The sequence below is a fragment of the Bombyx mandarina genome, chromosome 25 (assembly GCF_030267445.1).
Source record: "Bombyx mandarina strain Sakado chromosome 25, ASM3026744v2".
In the NCBI taxonomy this organism is placed as follows: Eukaryota; Metazoa; Arthropoda; class Insecta; order Lepidoptera; family Bombycidae; genus Bombyx; species Bombyx mandarina.
The window spans coordinates 4,067,174-4,086,377 of NC_143231.1; the positions used below are offsets into that span (position 1 = coordinate 4,067,174).

A 19,204-nucleotide genomic window follows, 5' to 3' on the forward strand; every position below is an offset into this window, starting at 1 on the left:
CCTCAATTTGGCCTCTGTATTATAAGTAGTCGAGTAAAGTTTAGTCATAGAAAATAGTCTTAACTATCAATTCTGTTTTAGTTAAGTATGTAAGTGTTCTTCTTCGTCGTTCCCTCACTGCTGACGATTGCGATCACATATGGCTTTCCTTCATAGTGTTCGGATATGCGTGGCACGGACCGCATGGTATTTATTGGAACGAAGTTCGGGACGATGCGCAGGGGTACGCTAACCGGGAAAAAACGTCCGTAACGTAAGATTTTTTATTAGTAATGCACACAGTGTACGACTTAACTTTGTAATAACGTACAAAAAATAACATATTTTTTTATCATTCATTGACCACGATCTCAGAGCGTTCGTTTGCGCAATACACTGATTCTTATGCAAACAACCGTGAATGAAGTGTACCACAATAAGTTCGTATGTTACCGAATGATCGCGGGTAGTTGCGAAACCTCCAATTTTAATTTTCTTTACACCTCGAATAGAACTTAAAATTTATATTTTTAGAATAAGGAACTTCGTTTCTATCCGGTGTCCCACGACACCACACATCCTTTTTTTTTGTTCTATGTCTATTGTAGATTCTAAGGCTATTCTTACGTGTTCCAATGAGTTCGAACTTACGTGTAAGCTGAGCGCTGGTTGCATATCGAAGTGCAGGGTAGCGGGGAGCAAGCGGAGTCTGTCGGTACGAGTCCTCATTGCTGCCAGTCTGGCTAGCACCGTCCTCAAGGTTCCTGCGTCACGTCTGGCAGCCCACATCCGGAGCCACACTGTTCTAGCGTGGTTCGTATCCACTGAGCTGTTAGAGAAATTTAAGTTGACGCTTGAAGGTCACCAGGTTTTTGTTTATTGGTTTAGATGTGCAAAAGCGTTTAGGGTCACTCATCAATACGAAGGCGGTCACTAAGCTTGAGATATCAAAGTCTCATTTGTATTGTATAAGTCGGCACGATTTCTCAAACACCCTACTAAGGTAAAACCTTTTTATTAACATAAAAATAAAATTGTAATAAAATTGTTTTAAATTATAATAGATCCTTAGGTGAATTTCCAAGGTACACCAACCACACACAAGACTTAAAGTGTGGCACATGAGGTTGGAAAACCTAATCTTGTTTATGATCGGTAATTTAAAAAAAAAAGGCAACTTCAGCTTTAGAATACGTGCATTTTTGCATCCTTCGTGGGTAGATGATCGATGTTGAATAGCTTAGCAGCAGTTTTATTAAAATATCGCTTTAATATATTGGAAATTTGAATTAAGTTTTATTTTATTAAACTACTACTTACCTTATATTCAAAATTTCAATATTATCTTCCAATGTAATGTTCGAAGATTTAAGATAATTTGTAATCTGGAAAAATAAGTTTGAGATAGTATTTTTAAAATATCATAAATCAATCTGTTTGTACAGATTTGAGTAGATATAAAATATAATAAAACTGTTTATTTAGACAGCGAGAATACTTTCAAAATATATGAAATATTTAAGTTAAAACGTTCATGTCAATTCGATAATAGTGAGTTAGTTAGTTGACAACTTTATAAAGATCGCTCCTAATATAGCTGACTATTGGGACAACATATCTGTTTATAATTGTTTTAAAGACGCTGTAGCCTTGAGGTTAAGACGCCCGATGTACCTACTCGTATCGTGCGATGCAACTGTGCCGGTGTTCGAATCCCGGCAGGCAGGTACAAATTTTTCTTTTTTTTCCCCCACCTATTCGCTGGTAGCCTAAGAGGCTGTTCCAGCTACGCCCGGGCGGGTAACCGAGCTCACGGGCACAACCTGTGAGAATTTGCTAACACTAGCCCTACCAAGAGCAGTGCTTCGCAGAATCTACCACCGTATCGGAATCGCGACTGAGAAGATCCGGCGGGAAACTCAGTGGGTTGTGTTTATGAGCTAGTTCGCTTTTCGTCGACCGGTTCGACGAGGACGGTGACAGGTGCTTGAAAGGACTAAAAGCACCGAGAGTGAATCCAGGGGGTGCGACATGTTTCGAGGATTTGCGTTGCCCCGTCGCGGATAAGACAATTTTTCCAATGACATACATACTTAATTTATGTTCGCGAATTATTTCCACGTTGAAGGAATAGTGTCGTCCAATAAAAATAAAAGAAAAATAAATAATAGTTTAAAAAAACTAAAAACACGCTTTATAAAAAATTCAACTAAAAAATAGAAAATAAATTTTAATTGAAAATAGTGTCAAATATATTTTATTGTAAAAAAAGCGTGGGGTGCTTTTTGAGATATTCTTGAAATAATGATAAAGCGTGTTTTTTAGTTTTTTTTTAAACTATTATTTATTTTTCATTTTTTAGTTAAATTTTCTATAAAAGCGTATTTTTAAAACTATTAAGTACTTTAACATAAATTCCTGCCTTATCGACTATAGATAAAAATTATATAAATTGGCAAAAACTCTTATTTTGCAAATTGAATAATGGAATGATCTTATAAAATGAGTGTATTGTCATCGGTCCTTGATAAATCTACAAAGTTTGAATGAAATCTGGCCGTTTAAAGTGGGTCAAAATCGCGTCTAAAGGAATCAGTTACAAGCATACAAACATATTTTATTTTTATTTTTTATTGCCTAGTTTTGTGGATGAGCTCACAGCCCACCTGGTGTTAAGTGGTTACTGGAACCGATAGACATCTACAACGTAAATGCGCCACACACCTTGAGATATAAGTTCTAAGGTCTCAGTATAGTTAGAGCGGCTGCCCCACCCTTCAAACCGAAACGCATTACTGCTTCACGGCAGAAATAGGCGGGGCGGTGGTACCTACCCGTGCGGACTCACGAGAGGTCCTACCACCAGTAATTTCGCAAATTATAATTTTGCGGGTTTCATTTTTATTACACGATGTTATTCCTTCACCGTGGAAGTCAATCGTGAACAATTGTTAAGTACGTATTTCATTAGAAAAATTGGTACCCCGCCAGCGGGATACAAACACCGTTGCATCGCTATATACGAATGCACCGGACGTCTTATCCTTTAGGCCACGACGACTTGAAATACATACAAGTGAAGCTAATATAAAGCGTGTAAAAATGAAACCCGTAAAAAGTTTTATTTGTGTCATTACTACTCAGTCTATGTAAATTCGCGTTACGATATAAATGAGTGGTACGGCGGAAACTTCCACTTGTGAGCGTACAATGTAAACGACCTTGTTCCTTAATAAGCCTTTAATAAACATTACACTTGGTATGGTGAATTTACTGCACTAATTACCTGTTCCACGATTTCCTGTGATATGTTAATATTTGGTTGGTCCATTACTAGCAGTCTCGTTTCGAAGCGTGCCGATACTGAAACAATAAAGTTAATCTTTGAGATATATCATATAATATAATCTATAATGTCTAATATATAATATCTAATGTAATATATTATTTAATCTTATAATAATATGGTGTATATGATCTTTGAAATATTTTATTACTTTGTTATTTCAAATTTTTAACTAGTCAGAAATAAAGTGGATTTGAAAGCTCTTCAATGAACGATTTAAATCTAAAATGATCAGTTAGTGGTACTAGCGCGTTCATACATCATACATGCATCAACATTCACTGGAATTATATATTTTTTTACCATTTCCCCTTCTTTCACGTAATCATCAAATATTCTTTAAAACTTACCGGCGTCTGTATCTCTTGGATTACAATCGCAGGCCCCACCCTTACAACCTTCGGAGCACTCTTCTATATCGCATTCTGAAAAAAAGATGTATTTAGTATGTTATATTATAAACACACAAGGCGTGTTAATTTTTTTTGTCTCTATTGAGTAAATTTATTAAAAAATTATAATAAAAAATATGTAATATAAAAAGTATCTAATAATATTATAATTTGAAGCCAGAGAATCCTTACAGCCAATTATAGTATGTTCGGCTATATAGTATAGAGATACCGGTATCACCGGCATGTGATCCGACTATCTCAAGCTGCTGTCAAATTTCCTTAGCTCATTCTTAATGTCCTCACCTAAATTACCTTCTCCCTCCTAAATTCATTCCACCTCTAACATTACCAGGTACGTACTTACTAAGTTCGGCAAAAGCATTCCTGTTTGAACAGTCAAAGTCGTTTTGCAACAGTATAAAGATTTGCTTTAAGTGGATCGGGTAAATTCATGATCTATTTAGTGATAGGTGGCTACAGGTGCTTATAGACATTATTATTTGACTACTGTCTCCTTCTTTAAACCGTAAGATCGAAGTCCCAATTGTTTTGTATAACCACTAGCCTACCATACAAATATGATTTCATTGCTGTTGTTTGTTTAGTATCAGGTTATGTCACTAGCCTATTTTGCTGCGAAACATTTTTTTTATTGCTTACATGGTTGGACGAGCTCACAGCCCACCTGGTGTTAAGTGGTTACTGGAGCCCATAGACATCTACCACGTAAATGCGCCACTCACCTTGAGATATAAGTTCTAAGGTTTCAAGCATAGTTTCAACGGGTGCCCCACCCTTCAAACCGAAACGCATTACTGCTTCACGGCAGAAATAGTCAGAGTGGTACCACCACGCACTCGCAAGAGGTCCTACCAGCAGTAATGTGTTTTGGTCTGAAGGAAGGTCAGCGGACAGTCGCTATACACAGAACAGTCACTATTGACTTCCACGGTGAACGAATAATCATGTAGTAAAAATCAAACTTGCAAAATTATCGCGTAATTACTAGTAGTAGGGCGTTTTGTGAGTCCGCACGGGTAGGTACCATTACCATTACCCTGCCTATTTCTGCCGTGAAGGAGACCACTTATCCATGTAACTACTTAACACCGTGGGCCGTGAGTACTTCCACCCACATAAGCAATAAAAACAATTAAATAGAACAACAAGTCATACAACAGTTGAAATTTCGAACTCATCGGTGAAGGAAGCGGCATGTGTGTTTTGATGTCTGTGGACTTCAGTAGCCGATGAGCACTAATTAGCATAACTGGCTCAGTAGCTTATCTTACTAAAACTCAAATAGATGTTTCCTTGAATGAAACCGGATTTTTATCAATTTCTTTTAAATCCGTTCCCGATTGAAATGCGACGTTCATGAATTTTATGGTTGTTAAGGAGAATGATGGGCAATATAAGAACCTATTTGGGCTCAGTGAGATGTGTACAATAAAAACATTCTCGAAATAAAGTGATTTACTTTTGAAGAGGGTTCGCAGATATACGAGAGGACATATATCCTGATATATATCATGATACGCTCACCACTTGATTTTATGTGCATGTAGATGGACAAAAAAACTATTATTTAATTCTTAAGAAAATATTCTGTATTTACTACATTATTTTCATATATCCATCGTCATAATAATCTGTATAACACACAGATGCAGCTCAATATAGCTTAAAAATAATCTCGTCGATCTGTTTTGGAGCTATGATAACTATTTGCTCATTTCTTGTTCATGGTAATATTACTTACTCTTTATCCCTATCCAAATACATTTAGTGCCCATTTCTAAGATTATTACTAGCGACACGGTGTGTGAATAAGTTCATCAGCGCAGCACTATCTTTTCATCAATTTTCTCAAGTTTTCATGTCTAAAGAACGGAACAGTTTATAAATAGTTCCGACATAGCATAAATTTGAAATTTTAGCATTTTTTGCTCAGTACGTTGTTGCGATTGTCAAACAATTTTTAAATAGATTTGGCAGAACATCCTTTATTACAAAATTTCACAAAAAAAACTCTAATGCATTCGGAAGACACAATAATATATTTAAATTTCGGTAAATACATATAAAGTACCTATGTAAATTTATAGTAGATATGGCAACAATATAGGACGGCTGGTTCCAGGCACATTTATGAGGTGGTATTTGATACGATTAAGTTCTATTATTCTTGCATCTCACCTTCCACACTAATAATTCCATACGTGAAATGTTTAACATAGGAGAACCTAAATGCTTTTTACACTATTATATCCAGCTCAATACCCAATAAGTTATTGTCTGGTGATCGCGAGAGGCTCTATCGTACGAAGTCTTTATTAATTTCTTGTAAATGGCCCTCATATCGGGCGAAATGGCTCGTATAATTACGATAAATGGTTCGATCTCAGATATATTGTCTTAGATTATAGGTAAAGGATTGACGATCGTTCGCTTCCTTGGGGTTCCTTGGAGTTTATATGGGTGGAAGTTTTCCGAATTTTATGGTTTTATCTTTGAAATAACGATTGCTGATGATTGTCGATTTTTATCAGTCACTCTTAATGTTATGTCGAAAAGAGCCACATGTTTAAGTAATAGCACCTAGTAGACGGGAATTATTGAAATTGAATCGACGATTTCTACTGGTGATGGATGGTCTGGGTCCGCATGGATAGATACTCTGCCTATTTTTGCCACTCTGCCTATTTTTGCCGTGAAGCAGTTATGAGCAGAAGTTATGCGTTTGCGTGATAATATACGCTCAATGATATACCGGTTTTTGGATTACTTAGAACAATCTCAACTATTCTATATAATTTCAAACTATCTATTTAGAATGATAGTAGATTCTAAATATACCTTATGTTTGGGAAGTAAAGTATTGGAATCGGATCTTAAATCTACTAAGAAAAAATAATCTACTAGATAAGGTTATAATAAGAAACCGAATTACCTGGTGATTCTATTTTTGATTCACAGAAATCTCCTGTATATCCAGGGGCGCATATGCAGCTCACGGCGGCGGGGCCCATTTGTCTGTAAAAATTCAAAATTATGAATTTTGTGGCATATTGTTTTTTTTTTAAACGAAAGCTTTGATAGGAAAGAAATGTTTTGTAATAACAGCCTTCTCTATACAGGCTACTGAAAAGTAAAAAGTTGTTTGTGGAACTGATGAAGCAAAGAAATCAGATTCACTTGTTATAAGCCGTTTTCTCGTTACCCAAAGTAAACCTGGGCCTAGGGGTCCGAGTAATAATATCCGAAAAGGTTCACTGTACACAATGTAAAGGAAATTCTGTTTATATGTGCTAAGGAAAGTTCCCTCCGAGAATATTGTGTTACCGTTACCGTCTCGGACGCCTTTAGCAAAAGGTCTTATTCTTTGAGAAACGAAGTTCGCGACGTTGCCAGTGCTAATAACAGAGTGCCACTTCACTACCTAAGACCCACAGACACAGCCCACTGAGTTTCTCGCCGGATCTTCTCAGTGGGTCGCGTTTCCGATCCGGTGGTAGATTCTGCGAAGCACGGCTCTTACTAGGGTTCGTGTTAGCAATGTCGTCAGGTTTGAGCCCCGTGAGCTAACCTACTAGTTAAGGTTACGCTGAAATAGCCTGTAAAGGCTATGGCTTATATATAAGCTTAGGTAGGAAAAAAAAATCGCTTGTCTGTAAAGTCGGTTTACTGACGATAGATGAACGTGACAACGTCATAAGAAAATACTGATGGAATGGTTTCATTTTTCAATTATCGCAATTATCGTTGCTATAAACAATTGACACCACATTCACTTTTCACTGAACTTCATACTTGACGAAAACATGTAAATGTATTATTGTATAGCAGCTGTCCACGCGGATGCATCGCTCACTCAAGGAGAGAGACAGATGTCGAACGCTGCCGAACGCGGAGGCCGATTGTGTCTCTTTGTCGCTCGTTGCGCGCTCTCGCTTGCACTTCAAGCCTTAAATAGAACGCTTCAGAGCGAGGTAACGCCGCATGAGTCATATTTTTTCGTGCGTGCAGCCGGCTCCATCGAATTATAAGACGTTGTCACGTCAAAAACTACCTAAGAGCAACTCTTTTTAAAAAGAACGGAAACATTTAAAAATATCACGCATTCGAGTCGTTAGTGAAAGTTTCTATCGACAAAGGTTTAAGAGGAATTCCACTGCGGATCGCCCGGAATTCGTTATTCTGAGGAAATTGCACGACATTTCGGGAAATGGACGACCGCATCGTAAACGAACGCCGAGGGGAAACACAAAAGTCCTCTCGACAGTTTAAAATATTCTTGAATTTGCTTACCTGCAGGTGCCGCCGTTTTTGCACATATTCGAGGTCCGCGGACATAGGGGGCCCACGCCGCAGTCCACGCCCGAGTAGCCTTCGAAGCAAGAGCAGTAAAATTTCCTGCGACGTGGAAAATAACGCGAGCTAAGCGATAAATTTAACGAAATAACCGCGCGGAAATACCCGCTGCGGCCCTTTTTATATATTTATTTTTCACACTTTCGATTCACGCGAAAAGTTAGTAATAGTTGAATGAAAATGTACTAAATTTTGTCAGTGTATTGATGACGGCGCTTGTCACCAGCTTCATTTTTCGTTGTGTCCCATCAGCACTAAATTTAGCTCGGTCTATTGACTACGCAAACGAGTTTCAGAGAGAATTTTCTGATTTATCTCTGCGTTTTAAAGATAAATTAACTTTCGGGACAGGGACTTCAAAAAGGCGAAATTAGTAGCCGCCGTCTGATTTAAATATTAAAGGTTTCGTTGATTTTAAATTAATTAAGAACAAGAATCGATTTGTAATTACTAAATGAGACTGAAATATTTATTGGCTTTACTGAAGATGTGAATTTTTCAGGTTTTTTTTCATGTTCCAACTGGTAACTGGATTCACGGATGGTTTTAAGTTTTTTTTTATTGCTTAGATGGGTAGAAGAGCTCACAGCCCACCTGATGTTAAGTGGTTACTGGAGCCCATAGACATCTACAACGTACCGAAACGCATTACTGCTTCACGGCAGAAATAGGCGGGGTGGTGGTACCTACCCGTGCGGACTCACAAGAGGTCCTGCCACCAGTAAAAAGTGGTTATAGAAGCGCATAGAATTCGAACGCTAATACCACTAACCCACCTTGGGACATGAGATGGTGGTAACTGCTCCAGAATTCATCTGAAACGGATTATTACTACTATATCGAGAGTTATTTGACATTTACTTAGAACCACGAGACCCACCATTGTGCAGTAAGGCGTTTCGTTTTGAACGGTGGGGCCGCCGTTGTATTGTAAAAACTAAGACCCTACAACTCATATCTCAAGGTAGGTGGCGGAATTTACGTTGTAGATGTCTATGCTTCGGTAATCATTAACATCAGGTGGATTGTGAGCTCGTCCACTTATCTAAACAATAAATAAAAAGTGGATCGCTCGTTTGTGTACAAGCTTATATTTTTTTTATAAACTCACTGGTAGTCTTGGCTGGCGTAACAATGACCTAGTAGTCGGCATTCTATAGCACTGCACGAAGCAGGCCCTGCGGAATCAGTCGGTCCCCTCACAGAGTACGTCACGTTGAATCCAAATACCGAGAGAAGACCCAACGCCCGCAGCTGAGTGCCTTCAAGTCGATCCAGAGATAGCTCCACGACCAGCACAGGACTTTGTACCTGGGAAGGAGATGAAAGAACTTAAAATATTTTTGTTAAATTTAATAAGAATTGTTGTAGAGCTGATGTCGTCGTGGCCTAAAAGATTAGACGTTTTAACATACGTAATTACTACTCAATTGAGACATAGCCTTAATTTTTTTTTTGTTTAGATGGGTGGACGAGCTCTCAGCCCACCTGCTGTTAAGTGGTTACTGGAGCCCATAGACATCTATAACGTAAATGCGCCACCCACCTTGAGATATAAGTTCTAAGATCTCAGTATAGTTACAACGGCTGCCCCACCCTTCAGACCGAAACGCATTACTGCTTCACGGAAAAAATAGGCAGGGCTTTGGTACCTACCCGCGCGGAATCACAAGAGGTCCTACCACCAGTAAAAAAATTCTAATGAAATACGAATCATCACGCACATGAATGACTTCTACCACGAAGGAATAATATGGTGCAATAAAAATCAGACACGCAAAATTTTTAACATACTAATCAATTGAGACGTAGACTTCAATTTTCAAGGTGTCTAGTGGTAATACGTTGTGATGTCCATGGACCCCTGTAATAAGTGTGCAGCATGTGGGCCGAGAGCTTGGTTCACTGGTTTTCGCAATATATAGGTATAAAGTTTAACTTGTTTATACATATAATTTTAATTATGCCCATGTCTCGTGGAAATCGAACAATATCAAATCAAATCAAATCAAAATTTTTTTATTCAACACAAATGAAAGTACATACTTGTTGAACGTCAAAAGAACTACCGCCAATTCACAAGAACTAGCCTCCGTCCTGAGAAGAATTGGCAAGAAACTCAGCGGGCATGTCTTTTTTTTTTTTTACATCTATATCTATATCTATACTCTATACTAATAATATTATAAAGAGGAAAGATTTATTTGTTTGTTTGTTTCGAATAGGCTCCGAAACTACTGGACCGATTTGAAAAATTCTTTTTCCATTAGAAGCCGACATTGTCCCTGATGAACATAGGCTACTTTTTTTTTTAATTTTTTATTTTTTTTATTTTTTTGGTTTCATGTGTGTTTTAATGTTTCCGAAGCGAAGCGAGGGCGGGTCGCTAGTATTAGATAAAAATTAATAATAGTTTTTTTTTAATATTCATTTTTACAATTAGTATTATAACATAACAATTATTACAATATTGAAATGCCCGGAGCGAGCAACTCATTCCCACTTTGTGCAATCTTCTATATACTAGTACTAGTACTATATACTAGATACTATTAATCATTGAAATTAGACTTGTATGTATTTGAATATCTATACTTTATGCGACACAAAAAAAACGTTTATAGCAAAGCAAAATGTGCTATTTACATAAAAGCACAATTTCCAGTTTTATTTCGATAAGAGCGATCCCTTCTAGACAAAAGTATGGAGAAAGGAAATAAATTAACTGAAATAAATATACTAACGGCCGTTTTCAATAACCTATCTATCCCTAGTTTCGGTTACTAAAGATAGACAAATCTATTCTTTTGTCCTTACTTACGTTCCAATAACCTATCGACGGACAGCAGTTCCTATCGGATTTATCTATCCATCGTCGGGAGGACGCATAGCCTACTAAAGATAGAACGCTCATACAAATCGTGCTTACTTCCGTTTCAATATTAGTTTTAAGTAACTCTCCGGTAGGCGACGCTATCTCTAGTAAGGGCATTCGCTTATCTGTCAAAATCGGCCGGTTACATGTTTATCTTTCGAAAGTAAATCGCTATAATTTAATAAATGTTTCTCTTTATAATGGCATGTTGTAGAAGTGATGATAGTGATATGGAATTATTTCAAATGATAGTGGATTGTGATGCAGATAGTGATAGTGAGGCCGATATCATATGGTTAGGAAAATAAAAATCGTCTGAATTACATAGCTAAGATCAATAATTACGAATTTGACTATAAATTTCCGAGCAAAGGTGTTGTGAATGAATTGACTAATTTAATGAGACCATATTTGAGTGTAACATCAAAAAGGTAAGATAAATTTTAACCATAAAAGTACTCGTTATTACAACTTATATTTGTTTATAGCAATAGCAAAATTATACCCAATTTTTGTTGTGTTACAAAATCACACTCGACAGGAATTTTATAATACTGCTGGATTCCCATGGTGCCTTAAATTACATTCATATACTAATACAATAACCTGGTAGGTTATTTACCTTCATTCTTATTATATACACACTGATACCTTTACATTTTATATTTGTGTTACAGATTCAAATACAGGAGAGGAATTTAGAAATAGAAAAAGAGTATTTTGAATGTGCAATTTGTGTGCAATGCATCATTGATGTTTCAAAATGTTGTTGCTTGGTGGCCTGGGTCTACTCATGATGCAACTATAATTAACCATTCCGATTGAAAAGGTATTTCTTATTTAGGTGTTTATATGAATTTATGATTATGTTAATATGACACTACTATAGTAAATTATCTACATATCAAGAGAACATTGATAACAAGGTGGACTTGGAAATTGCTATTTGCTTGCCGATAGAGGCTATCCCCACAACCCTATCTTTTAACATGATTAATTAACCCACATACTCAATTGGAACGATTTAAAATGAATCACATATTAAAACAAGAGATACTATAGAGAGGTAATATTTTTTTAAGTTAAGAGTTTGTTATTCTGTATTGTAAAATAAAGTAAGCGAATAATGTATATTTTTCAGATGCATTGGTGTTTGTAAAAGAAGACTCCCTGTATTATCATTGAAAAGTAGATTAAAACTAGAAAATATGCAAGCTGTTATTATAGCTGCCATGCTGCATAGTATCGTCAGGAGTATGAATTTAGAAGAATTAGAATCAGAAATTTCAGTCGCAGATACATTACAGGAAAATAATATAATTGTTCGTAACAATTTTCCAGAACGTACATCCTGAATACAACTACCTATAAATAATTGCTACCAAAGATAATTTATAAAATAAACTCCAATGATAATTTGACTATTTTTTATTTTCCAAAATGATAATTACATAGTGGTTAGTACATGCAGGATATTTAATTTAGAATTTGTACATATACTTAAAAAACTATCTAACATAAAATTATTATTGCCTACTTAATTTATGAAATCCTTTTAAGTAATTTTTAATTTTTTAATCTAGCATTATCTAAATCTAACTTAAGTTTTGCTACAACAATCTCTTATTCTTCATTTTCCAAATCAAGCCTCTTTTTTGCTATTAGATATTCTGCTAATGCATTGCATTTCTTTTCTTCCATCTTGTTTCCGCTTGGCTGTAAAAGTGTTAAAAATATATGTGACCTACAACAATTTGCATGCTTTATCCAAAATTTCATCTGCAATTCTTACCACCTCCAGCCTGTAACAAAGAGCATAATTATTTCAAATACTATGTACGGCAACCTAAAGAAACAATCATGTTTGTCAATGTGTTATTAGAGACAAACTATCAACTAATTATACTAACCTTACTAAGGTTGTTTCTTATGTTGCCGTAGCGTTTTTTAAGTTTTCCCATTTTAGTCGAAGCTGCGATGGAGTTCATGGGAAACGACGAATCGACGAATTAAAATCATTTACAAGGGTTGGCCAAGCCTGCTGCTTCAATTTATTGTTTGTGGCATTTGTTGCCTTATTATTGATGTGTTTTTTTGCCGCCACAAGTTCTGCTAGAATCATCGTCTCATCTTTTGTCATGGGTGCTGCCTTTCTTGACTGAAAAAGATATATTGTCTAAACTTGAACTCAAAGTCTTCAAAGTAAAATTATTATTATCAATGTAGTTCATAGATACTTACAGAATTCATTTTATTTCACTGTAGCTCTTTAATTATAAACACACTTAGAATTATAAACGAAAGTTTTAAAGCGTTTTGGAGGCAAGTCATCATCTAATATAGTAGGTAAACAAGAGAAAAACAAACCAAAGAAACTGATCACTGCTTATTGGCAAACGGACTGTCAAAACGTTTCGTTTCATAATTTCGACTAGGATAAAAATAGCAATACGTCCAATTTAAAAAAATCTACATATTTTTTTATTACTTTTTGTTATAAACAAATGTGTTTATGATAGTCTACGATATGCTGGTTAAATTATAGTTATAATTTAGAATAAAATAAAATAAGTCTAGATCCTGATGTTGTTTCGTATTTGTAGTAGAACGAAACGTATCAAGAGGCTCGGATAGATCGGAGGGAAGAAGCTATCTGCTGTTGGTTAAAGAGAGATAGCACTTATCCGTGATTGTGAAACGCAAAATAAGGATAGATATGCTCTTGCTGATATTCGGCGATAGCTATCTATCCGTAAACTCAGATACGTTATTGAAAACGGCCGTAAAACTGTCGTTATCTTCGCTTGAGTCACGTTTTTCTGTTTTGGATATTAACGTACGTGCTTCAGTCTCTTGTTTAGCTATAACATTATTATCAAATGACCATTCTTTTTCGGCCTATTTTTTTGTTGTTATATTCATAATTTTTTTTATTTTTATTGGCCTTGTAGGCAGACGAGCATACGGCCCACCTGATGGTGAGTGGTTACCGTCGCCCATGGACTTCAGCAATGCCAGGGGCAGAGCCAAGCCGCTGCCTACCGTTTAATACTCTCCACAAGCCTCGTAATTGATTGGTAGTTTCAATGCGTGCATATAAACAACTACAACTGTTCAAGGAAGTCGGCTTCATTATTTAACCTCATCTAGCACATTTATTAGCTTTTTATTTACAAAAGATATAGATATGCAGTACCAATGTATTTCATTTGAACATTTTTTTTTTTTTTTTATAGGTGGATGGATGATCTCACATAGACATCTAAAACGTAAATGCCGCCACCCACCTTGAGATATGAGTTCTAAAGTCCCGCTATAGTACAACGGCTGCCCCACCCTTCATCACGCAATTACGTAAATTATAATTTTGCGGGTTTGATTTTTATAACACGATGTTATTCCTTCACCGTGAAAGGATACTGTTCTAACATCGGCCCAAGCAAGAGCGGTGCTTCGCCGGATCTACCACCGGATCGGAATCGCTACCCACTGAGAATATCCGGCGAGAAACTCAGTGGATTGTGTCTATGGGTTAGTTCGTTGGTCGACCTCTTCGCCGTAATCGACGAGAGGAATGGTGTTGATGTTAGGAATTTATGTGTCTGTCTCTTTTCACTGTAGCCTTTTCATTTCATCGACCATTGAATCACAATGACGCTAAAGAAGCTTTCACTTCATTTTTTGAATAAAAAATTTGAATACATTGTGAGGTAACGCTTCTAAGTAACATTGTTCTGCGCATTTCTGTCGCGACGCAGTAATTCGCTCGATTTGAAGAGTTGTTACAATACTGTTGAGACTCAGATCTAATATCTCAAAGCGAGTGGCGTTCACGCTGTGATGCCTATGGGCTCCGGTGATCACTATACATCAGATAGACTGCAAGTCTTTGGTTATTTAAACCCATTACGATCATATCATAGTCAGGGACGTCTTAAACTAGGATGGGGCCCTTGGGCACACAAGAATTTGAGGCCCTTTTGGAAAGTAAAAAAAGCGAATTATAATAACATTTTTTTACTGAGTTTGAGACCATTTATTATAGGTAATCAAATACAGTATGATATAATATGTCATTAATGATATTAGAATGCTGCTGGTTTTTTGGTTACGATTTCGATAACGGTTTCCTTCGGGATTTCTGTTGAGCAAAATCTTCTATCATAGTCATAGTATATGCCTTGTAAATACCTTCTGATTACTGATTTGTGAAAAAAGTGTAATGTGCCCGACAAAAATGTTTTGAGAATAAACGTGTTAGAGAAATTGTCGGTCTTTCGGGGCCCCCTGAGAATGGGGGCCCTGGGCACGGGCCCCGTGTGCCCTTATGGTAAAGACGGTATTGATCATAGTAACATAAGACAATTTTAATGTTTCAGAATTAAAAGAACGCATCAGTGTGTGAACACATTTGAGAGTTTCCACAATCGTATGCATGCGTTGCTATCTGAACTGTTCAATTGAAAAATATCGGCTGTGGAATGTACTGGAAGACTGAAATGTACTGGTGGTAGGACCTCTTGTGAGTCCGCGCGGATATGTACCACCACCCCGCCTATTTCTGCCGTGAAGCAGTAATAGGTTTCGGTTTGAAAGGCGGGGTAGCCGTTGTAATTATATTGAGACCTTAAGGAACTGATATCTCAAGCTGGATGGCGCATTTACGTCATAGATGTCTATGGGCTCCAGTAACCACTTAACACTAGGTGGGCTGTGAGCTCGTCCACCAATCTAAACAATAAAAAAATAAAAATAAAAACACTATCAATTTCTACAAACACGTCAAGAAGATATAAGTTATTTACTAGTTACAGCAACGCTTGTTTATCAAAGTATGATAAAGAAGTTGTTTGTTTAACAAAATCACAATTGCTTAAAACTAAACATACGCTACGAACTGTTGTGACGTAGCAGTAATTAGACACTCGCCTCGCATTGTCTTAAACTGGAAAAGTAACTAATTACCGAAGTTGTTCGCGAGTAATTCCATCGAGATACATACGGTACGTGCGAATATAAATTATAATGTCTTTAAGGCTCTTCTGGTGTCGCGTTGTGTAGCTCTAAAATCGGTATAGTCTTAATAAAGTTCGCAAGTGTACATGATTTACGTACTGTTACTTTTGTTGGGTCGTTAATGTGTTCTACATGAATTATCAGTAGTAGATCGAGATTCAAAGGAGGCTTATGCGAATAGGCACACTAAACTGAGACGAATTCTGTAAAATATATAAAAATTAAAACAACAGTCCTTAAAAAACCGGGATAAATTGTTTATTGTTTGATTGACTAATTAAGTACATCGAGATAGGATTTATTTTTTTCGCACAGTTTTTTTTTGTTATACGAGGGCGGCATTGAAAATTTCGGGAATTAACGAAGTGACACAACATTACTATTTAAAAATGTATTAATTGCTTTTCGAAGTATTCTCCGCGAAATTTGACACATTTTTGCATACGATGGAACCAATCATTGAAGCAACCATTCCATTCGGAAGTTGGGGTCTCCAAAATGGCCGTTTTGTAGGCGTCCACAGCTTCTTCAGGTGATGAAAATCTCTGTCCACGCAATTTATTCTTTATTTTAGGGAAAGTATAGAAATCATTAGGGCTTAGGTCGGGGCTGTACGGCGGATAGTCTAATAATTCTATGTTTTCTTGCTCTAAAAACTCTTTTGTTCTGTGCGCGGTGTGAGAACTCGCATTGTCGTGATGAAGGATGATGCGGCGGTTGCAGTTCTCTTTACGGAGTTCAGAAACGACCTGTGGCAAACAAATGCTAGCATACCATTCTGCATTAACCATTCTTTGTCCCTCAAGAGGAATAGTCGTAACATGGCCGGTTTTGGAGACAAACGTGGCCACCATTTTTTTTGCAACACTCCGTGAACGAACAATTTTTGTTGGCTTTAACTCATTTTCGAACACCCAAACTCGTGACTGGTTTTTTGTTTCGGGTTCGTACGCGAATATCCAGGATTCGTCACCTGATACAATGTTGTATACAGCATTTGAGGATCCTGCGTGGAATCTTTCGAGAGTTCTGACGCACCAAGTAACGCGAGCCGCTTTTTGCTCTTCACAGAGCGAATGCGGTATCCATTGGGAAAACAACTTTTTTACACCTAATTGTTCATGCCAGATTATTTGTATTTGACTCATGCCAATGTCTAAAGTTGCCTAAATTTCGCGGTATGTCACATGTCGATCTTCCTCAATCAGCTTACGCACAGCATCAACGTTTTCTTGGGTGACTGCAGTTTTTGGACGACCTTGACGGGGATCATCACTGAGCTTGACACGTCCACGTTGAAACTCAGCAAACCAGCGATAAATTGTGGTTTTGGATAGGGCTTCATCACCAAATGCAGAAATCATCCGGTCAACACACTGTTTTTGTGTTAAACCACTTCGAAAGTCATAATAAATCATCGCTCTTGAATTTTCTCGAGTCAATTCCATTTTCTCAACAACTAAACAAGTTTGACAAAACCTCGTGACAATACCGAGAATCTTTTTTTAAATAAATAAATGGTATTCGATTTTTAAAACCAAGGAGTTTTCAATTAAAAAGATATTAATATGACAGGAACAGTGGAAATATTCCATTCCCGATACTTTTAGTGCAGCCTAGTAGCACTAAGTTATTGTATTCAGGAGCCATCCGGTGTTAAGTGGTTCTAAAGTCCATAGACATAATAATGCGAACACAAGACATGATAACGAAAACTGAAATTTATGGATAATGGTACCTACCGCGAACTTCCTGTATCCTGCTATTTAGGAAGGATTATACAAGTAAAAGTTAAATAATACAATCATTAACTGCCGTATTACGGAAGCAAAATATATCTGTTTATGTTCTTGTGAAAGATTTTTCAACAACAACAAATCTCTAAGTAAACAAAATAATAAAATATCACTAAATAAAATATGAAAGTATAATTGTAATAATAATTTCCACAAACAAAATGCAACATGCAGAGCCAGTATTTCATATTTGAAAGTATTAAACGTCAGCTCGTATCGCTTTGAGTATTATTAAGTGTTTCCCTCTCTGGGCGGGAAGCAGTGAGCAATTTCCATCGTTTAAAATTAAAAAATACTTTAAAATAGAACGTTACTGGCTGGATTGTGGTTCTTATTTTGATTATACTTTTTTTCGACGCCATTTTGTATTCTCATTTGATATTTATGATTGTGTTTGCGAATATATAATATGAACGAAATGCAGACAGATAAAAGGTAATTTACCAACCAACAAATGATATTTTTCATCGGAAATTTTAGCAATATCAACTAGTTTGTACATGTCGTATTTTATTCGGAATATCTTACGTATATGTAATAAGCGTATATTATGTAATAAACGTATATTTTAATGAAAATATCCATTTGTTTATTCAACCGCTGTCGGCGAGTGAGAGAGTTCACGGTTAACCCGGTATTAAGTGATCACTTAGCCCACAGACATGAATGAATACCGTCACTTGCCTTGCCAAGTCGAACACTTAATAATATTCTTTACCGCTGCCTTACTTTTCAAATGAGAAAGCTGGACAGTTTCATCGCAGAAATAGGCAGGAAGGCATACCTACCCGTGTCCATAATACGAAATACGTAATTATAATTAAGAAGTTATTTGTGAGCATATGTATTATGCATATTTACCATAAAAATTTATCTTCTGACTTTGAGATCGCCAATCCATCCTAGACAACAAAACATTCTGTGTTCGAAAATAGAAAGTCTTAAACTTTTACATAACCAATGTTTTAAGCCTAACAAAATACTTATTCGGACTATACATTTAGTATATATCTGCCGAAATTACGAACGTAAAAATATAAAGTGAATTTTCCTTTTTATTTTCACTTCAACAAATAGCTTGGGATTCTGGTTAAACTGTTTTGAATTTATCTGGCTAATTCTAAAGCTTCAATTTATTTTTTATTCGGCTTTAAACGTTTTGAATAGCCTCAAAGCCGGTTGTCAGCCTAAATATTCAAGGACGCCACCACCGAAAACTCAGCGGTCCAATCTGGTTTCTACCTGAACTTACAAAGATGTATAACAAAGCATAGATGTAACTTTGTCACATTCATTTTTTTTTTTATAAAAATACTATTTTATACTCTTTATATTTTAGACAGCAATCGCGTTAATGATCGATCCAATAAAAAAACATATAAATTAGAAAATTCTAGATTATTTTTGGATTACTGAACTGCAA

At 36.4% G+C, this 19,204-nt stretch overlaps 1 protein-coding gene and 2 long non-coding RNA genes across 6 annotated transcripts in view; 1 reads left to right on the top strand and 2 right to left on the bottom strand.

Moving 5' to 3' along the window:
• LOC114243933 (uncharacterized) overlaps nucleotides 1-19,204 on the bottom strand; it is a 463,932-nt gene that overhangs the window by 30,781 nt on the left and 413,947 nt on the right. For all 4 annotated transcript variants that reach the window (XM_089738716.1, XM_028175586.2, XM_089738715.1 and 1 more), the window contains 7 exons: nucleotides 9,206-9,405; nucleotides 8,032-8,136; nucleotides 6,674-6,756; nucleotides 3,676-3,750; nucleotides 3,266-3,342; nucleotides 1,300-1,364; nucleotides 631-808 (listed from right to left, as the gene is read on the bottom strand). In XM_089738716.1, the coding sequence (XP_089594842.1) occupies nucleotides 631-808; nucleotides 1,300-1,364; nucleotides 3,266-3,342; nucleotides 3,676-3,750; nucleotides 6,674-6,756; nucleotides 8,032-8,057 (504 nt within the window). In that variant the 5' untranslated portion in view covers nucleotides 8,058-8,136; nucleotides 9,206-9,405. The remainder of the gene's footprint in view (nucleotides 1-630; nucleotides 809-1,299; nucleotides 1,365-3,265; nucleotides 3,343-3,675; nucleotides 3,751-6,673; nucleotides 6,757-8,031; nucleotides 8,137-9,205; nucleotides 9,406-19,204) is intronic.
• LOC149499826 (uncharacterized) lies at nucleotides 10,839-12,338 on the top strand. The gene is made up of 3 exons (XR_016325374.1): nucleotides 10,839-11,400; nucleotides 11,647-11,798; nucleotides 12,111-12,338. It is a non-coding gene; the product is annotated as an uncharacterized LOC149499826 (long non-coding RNA).
• On the bottom strand, nucleotides 12,409-13,353 carry LOC149499827 (uncharacterized). The gene is made up of 3 exons (XR_016325373.1): nucleotides 13,211-13,353; nucleotides 12,880-13,127; nucleotides 12,409-12,771 (listed from the first exon to the last, which is right to left on the bottom strand). It is a non-coding gene; the product is annotated as an uncharacterized LOC149499827 (long non-coding RNA).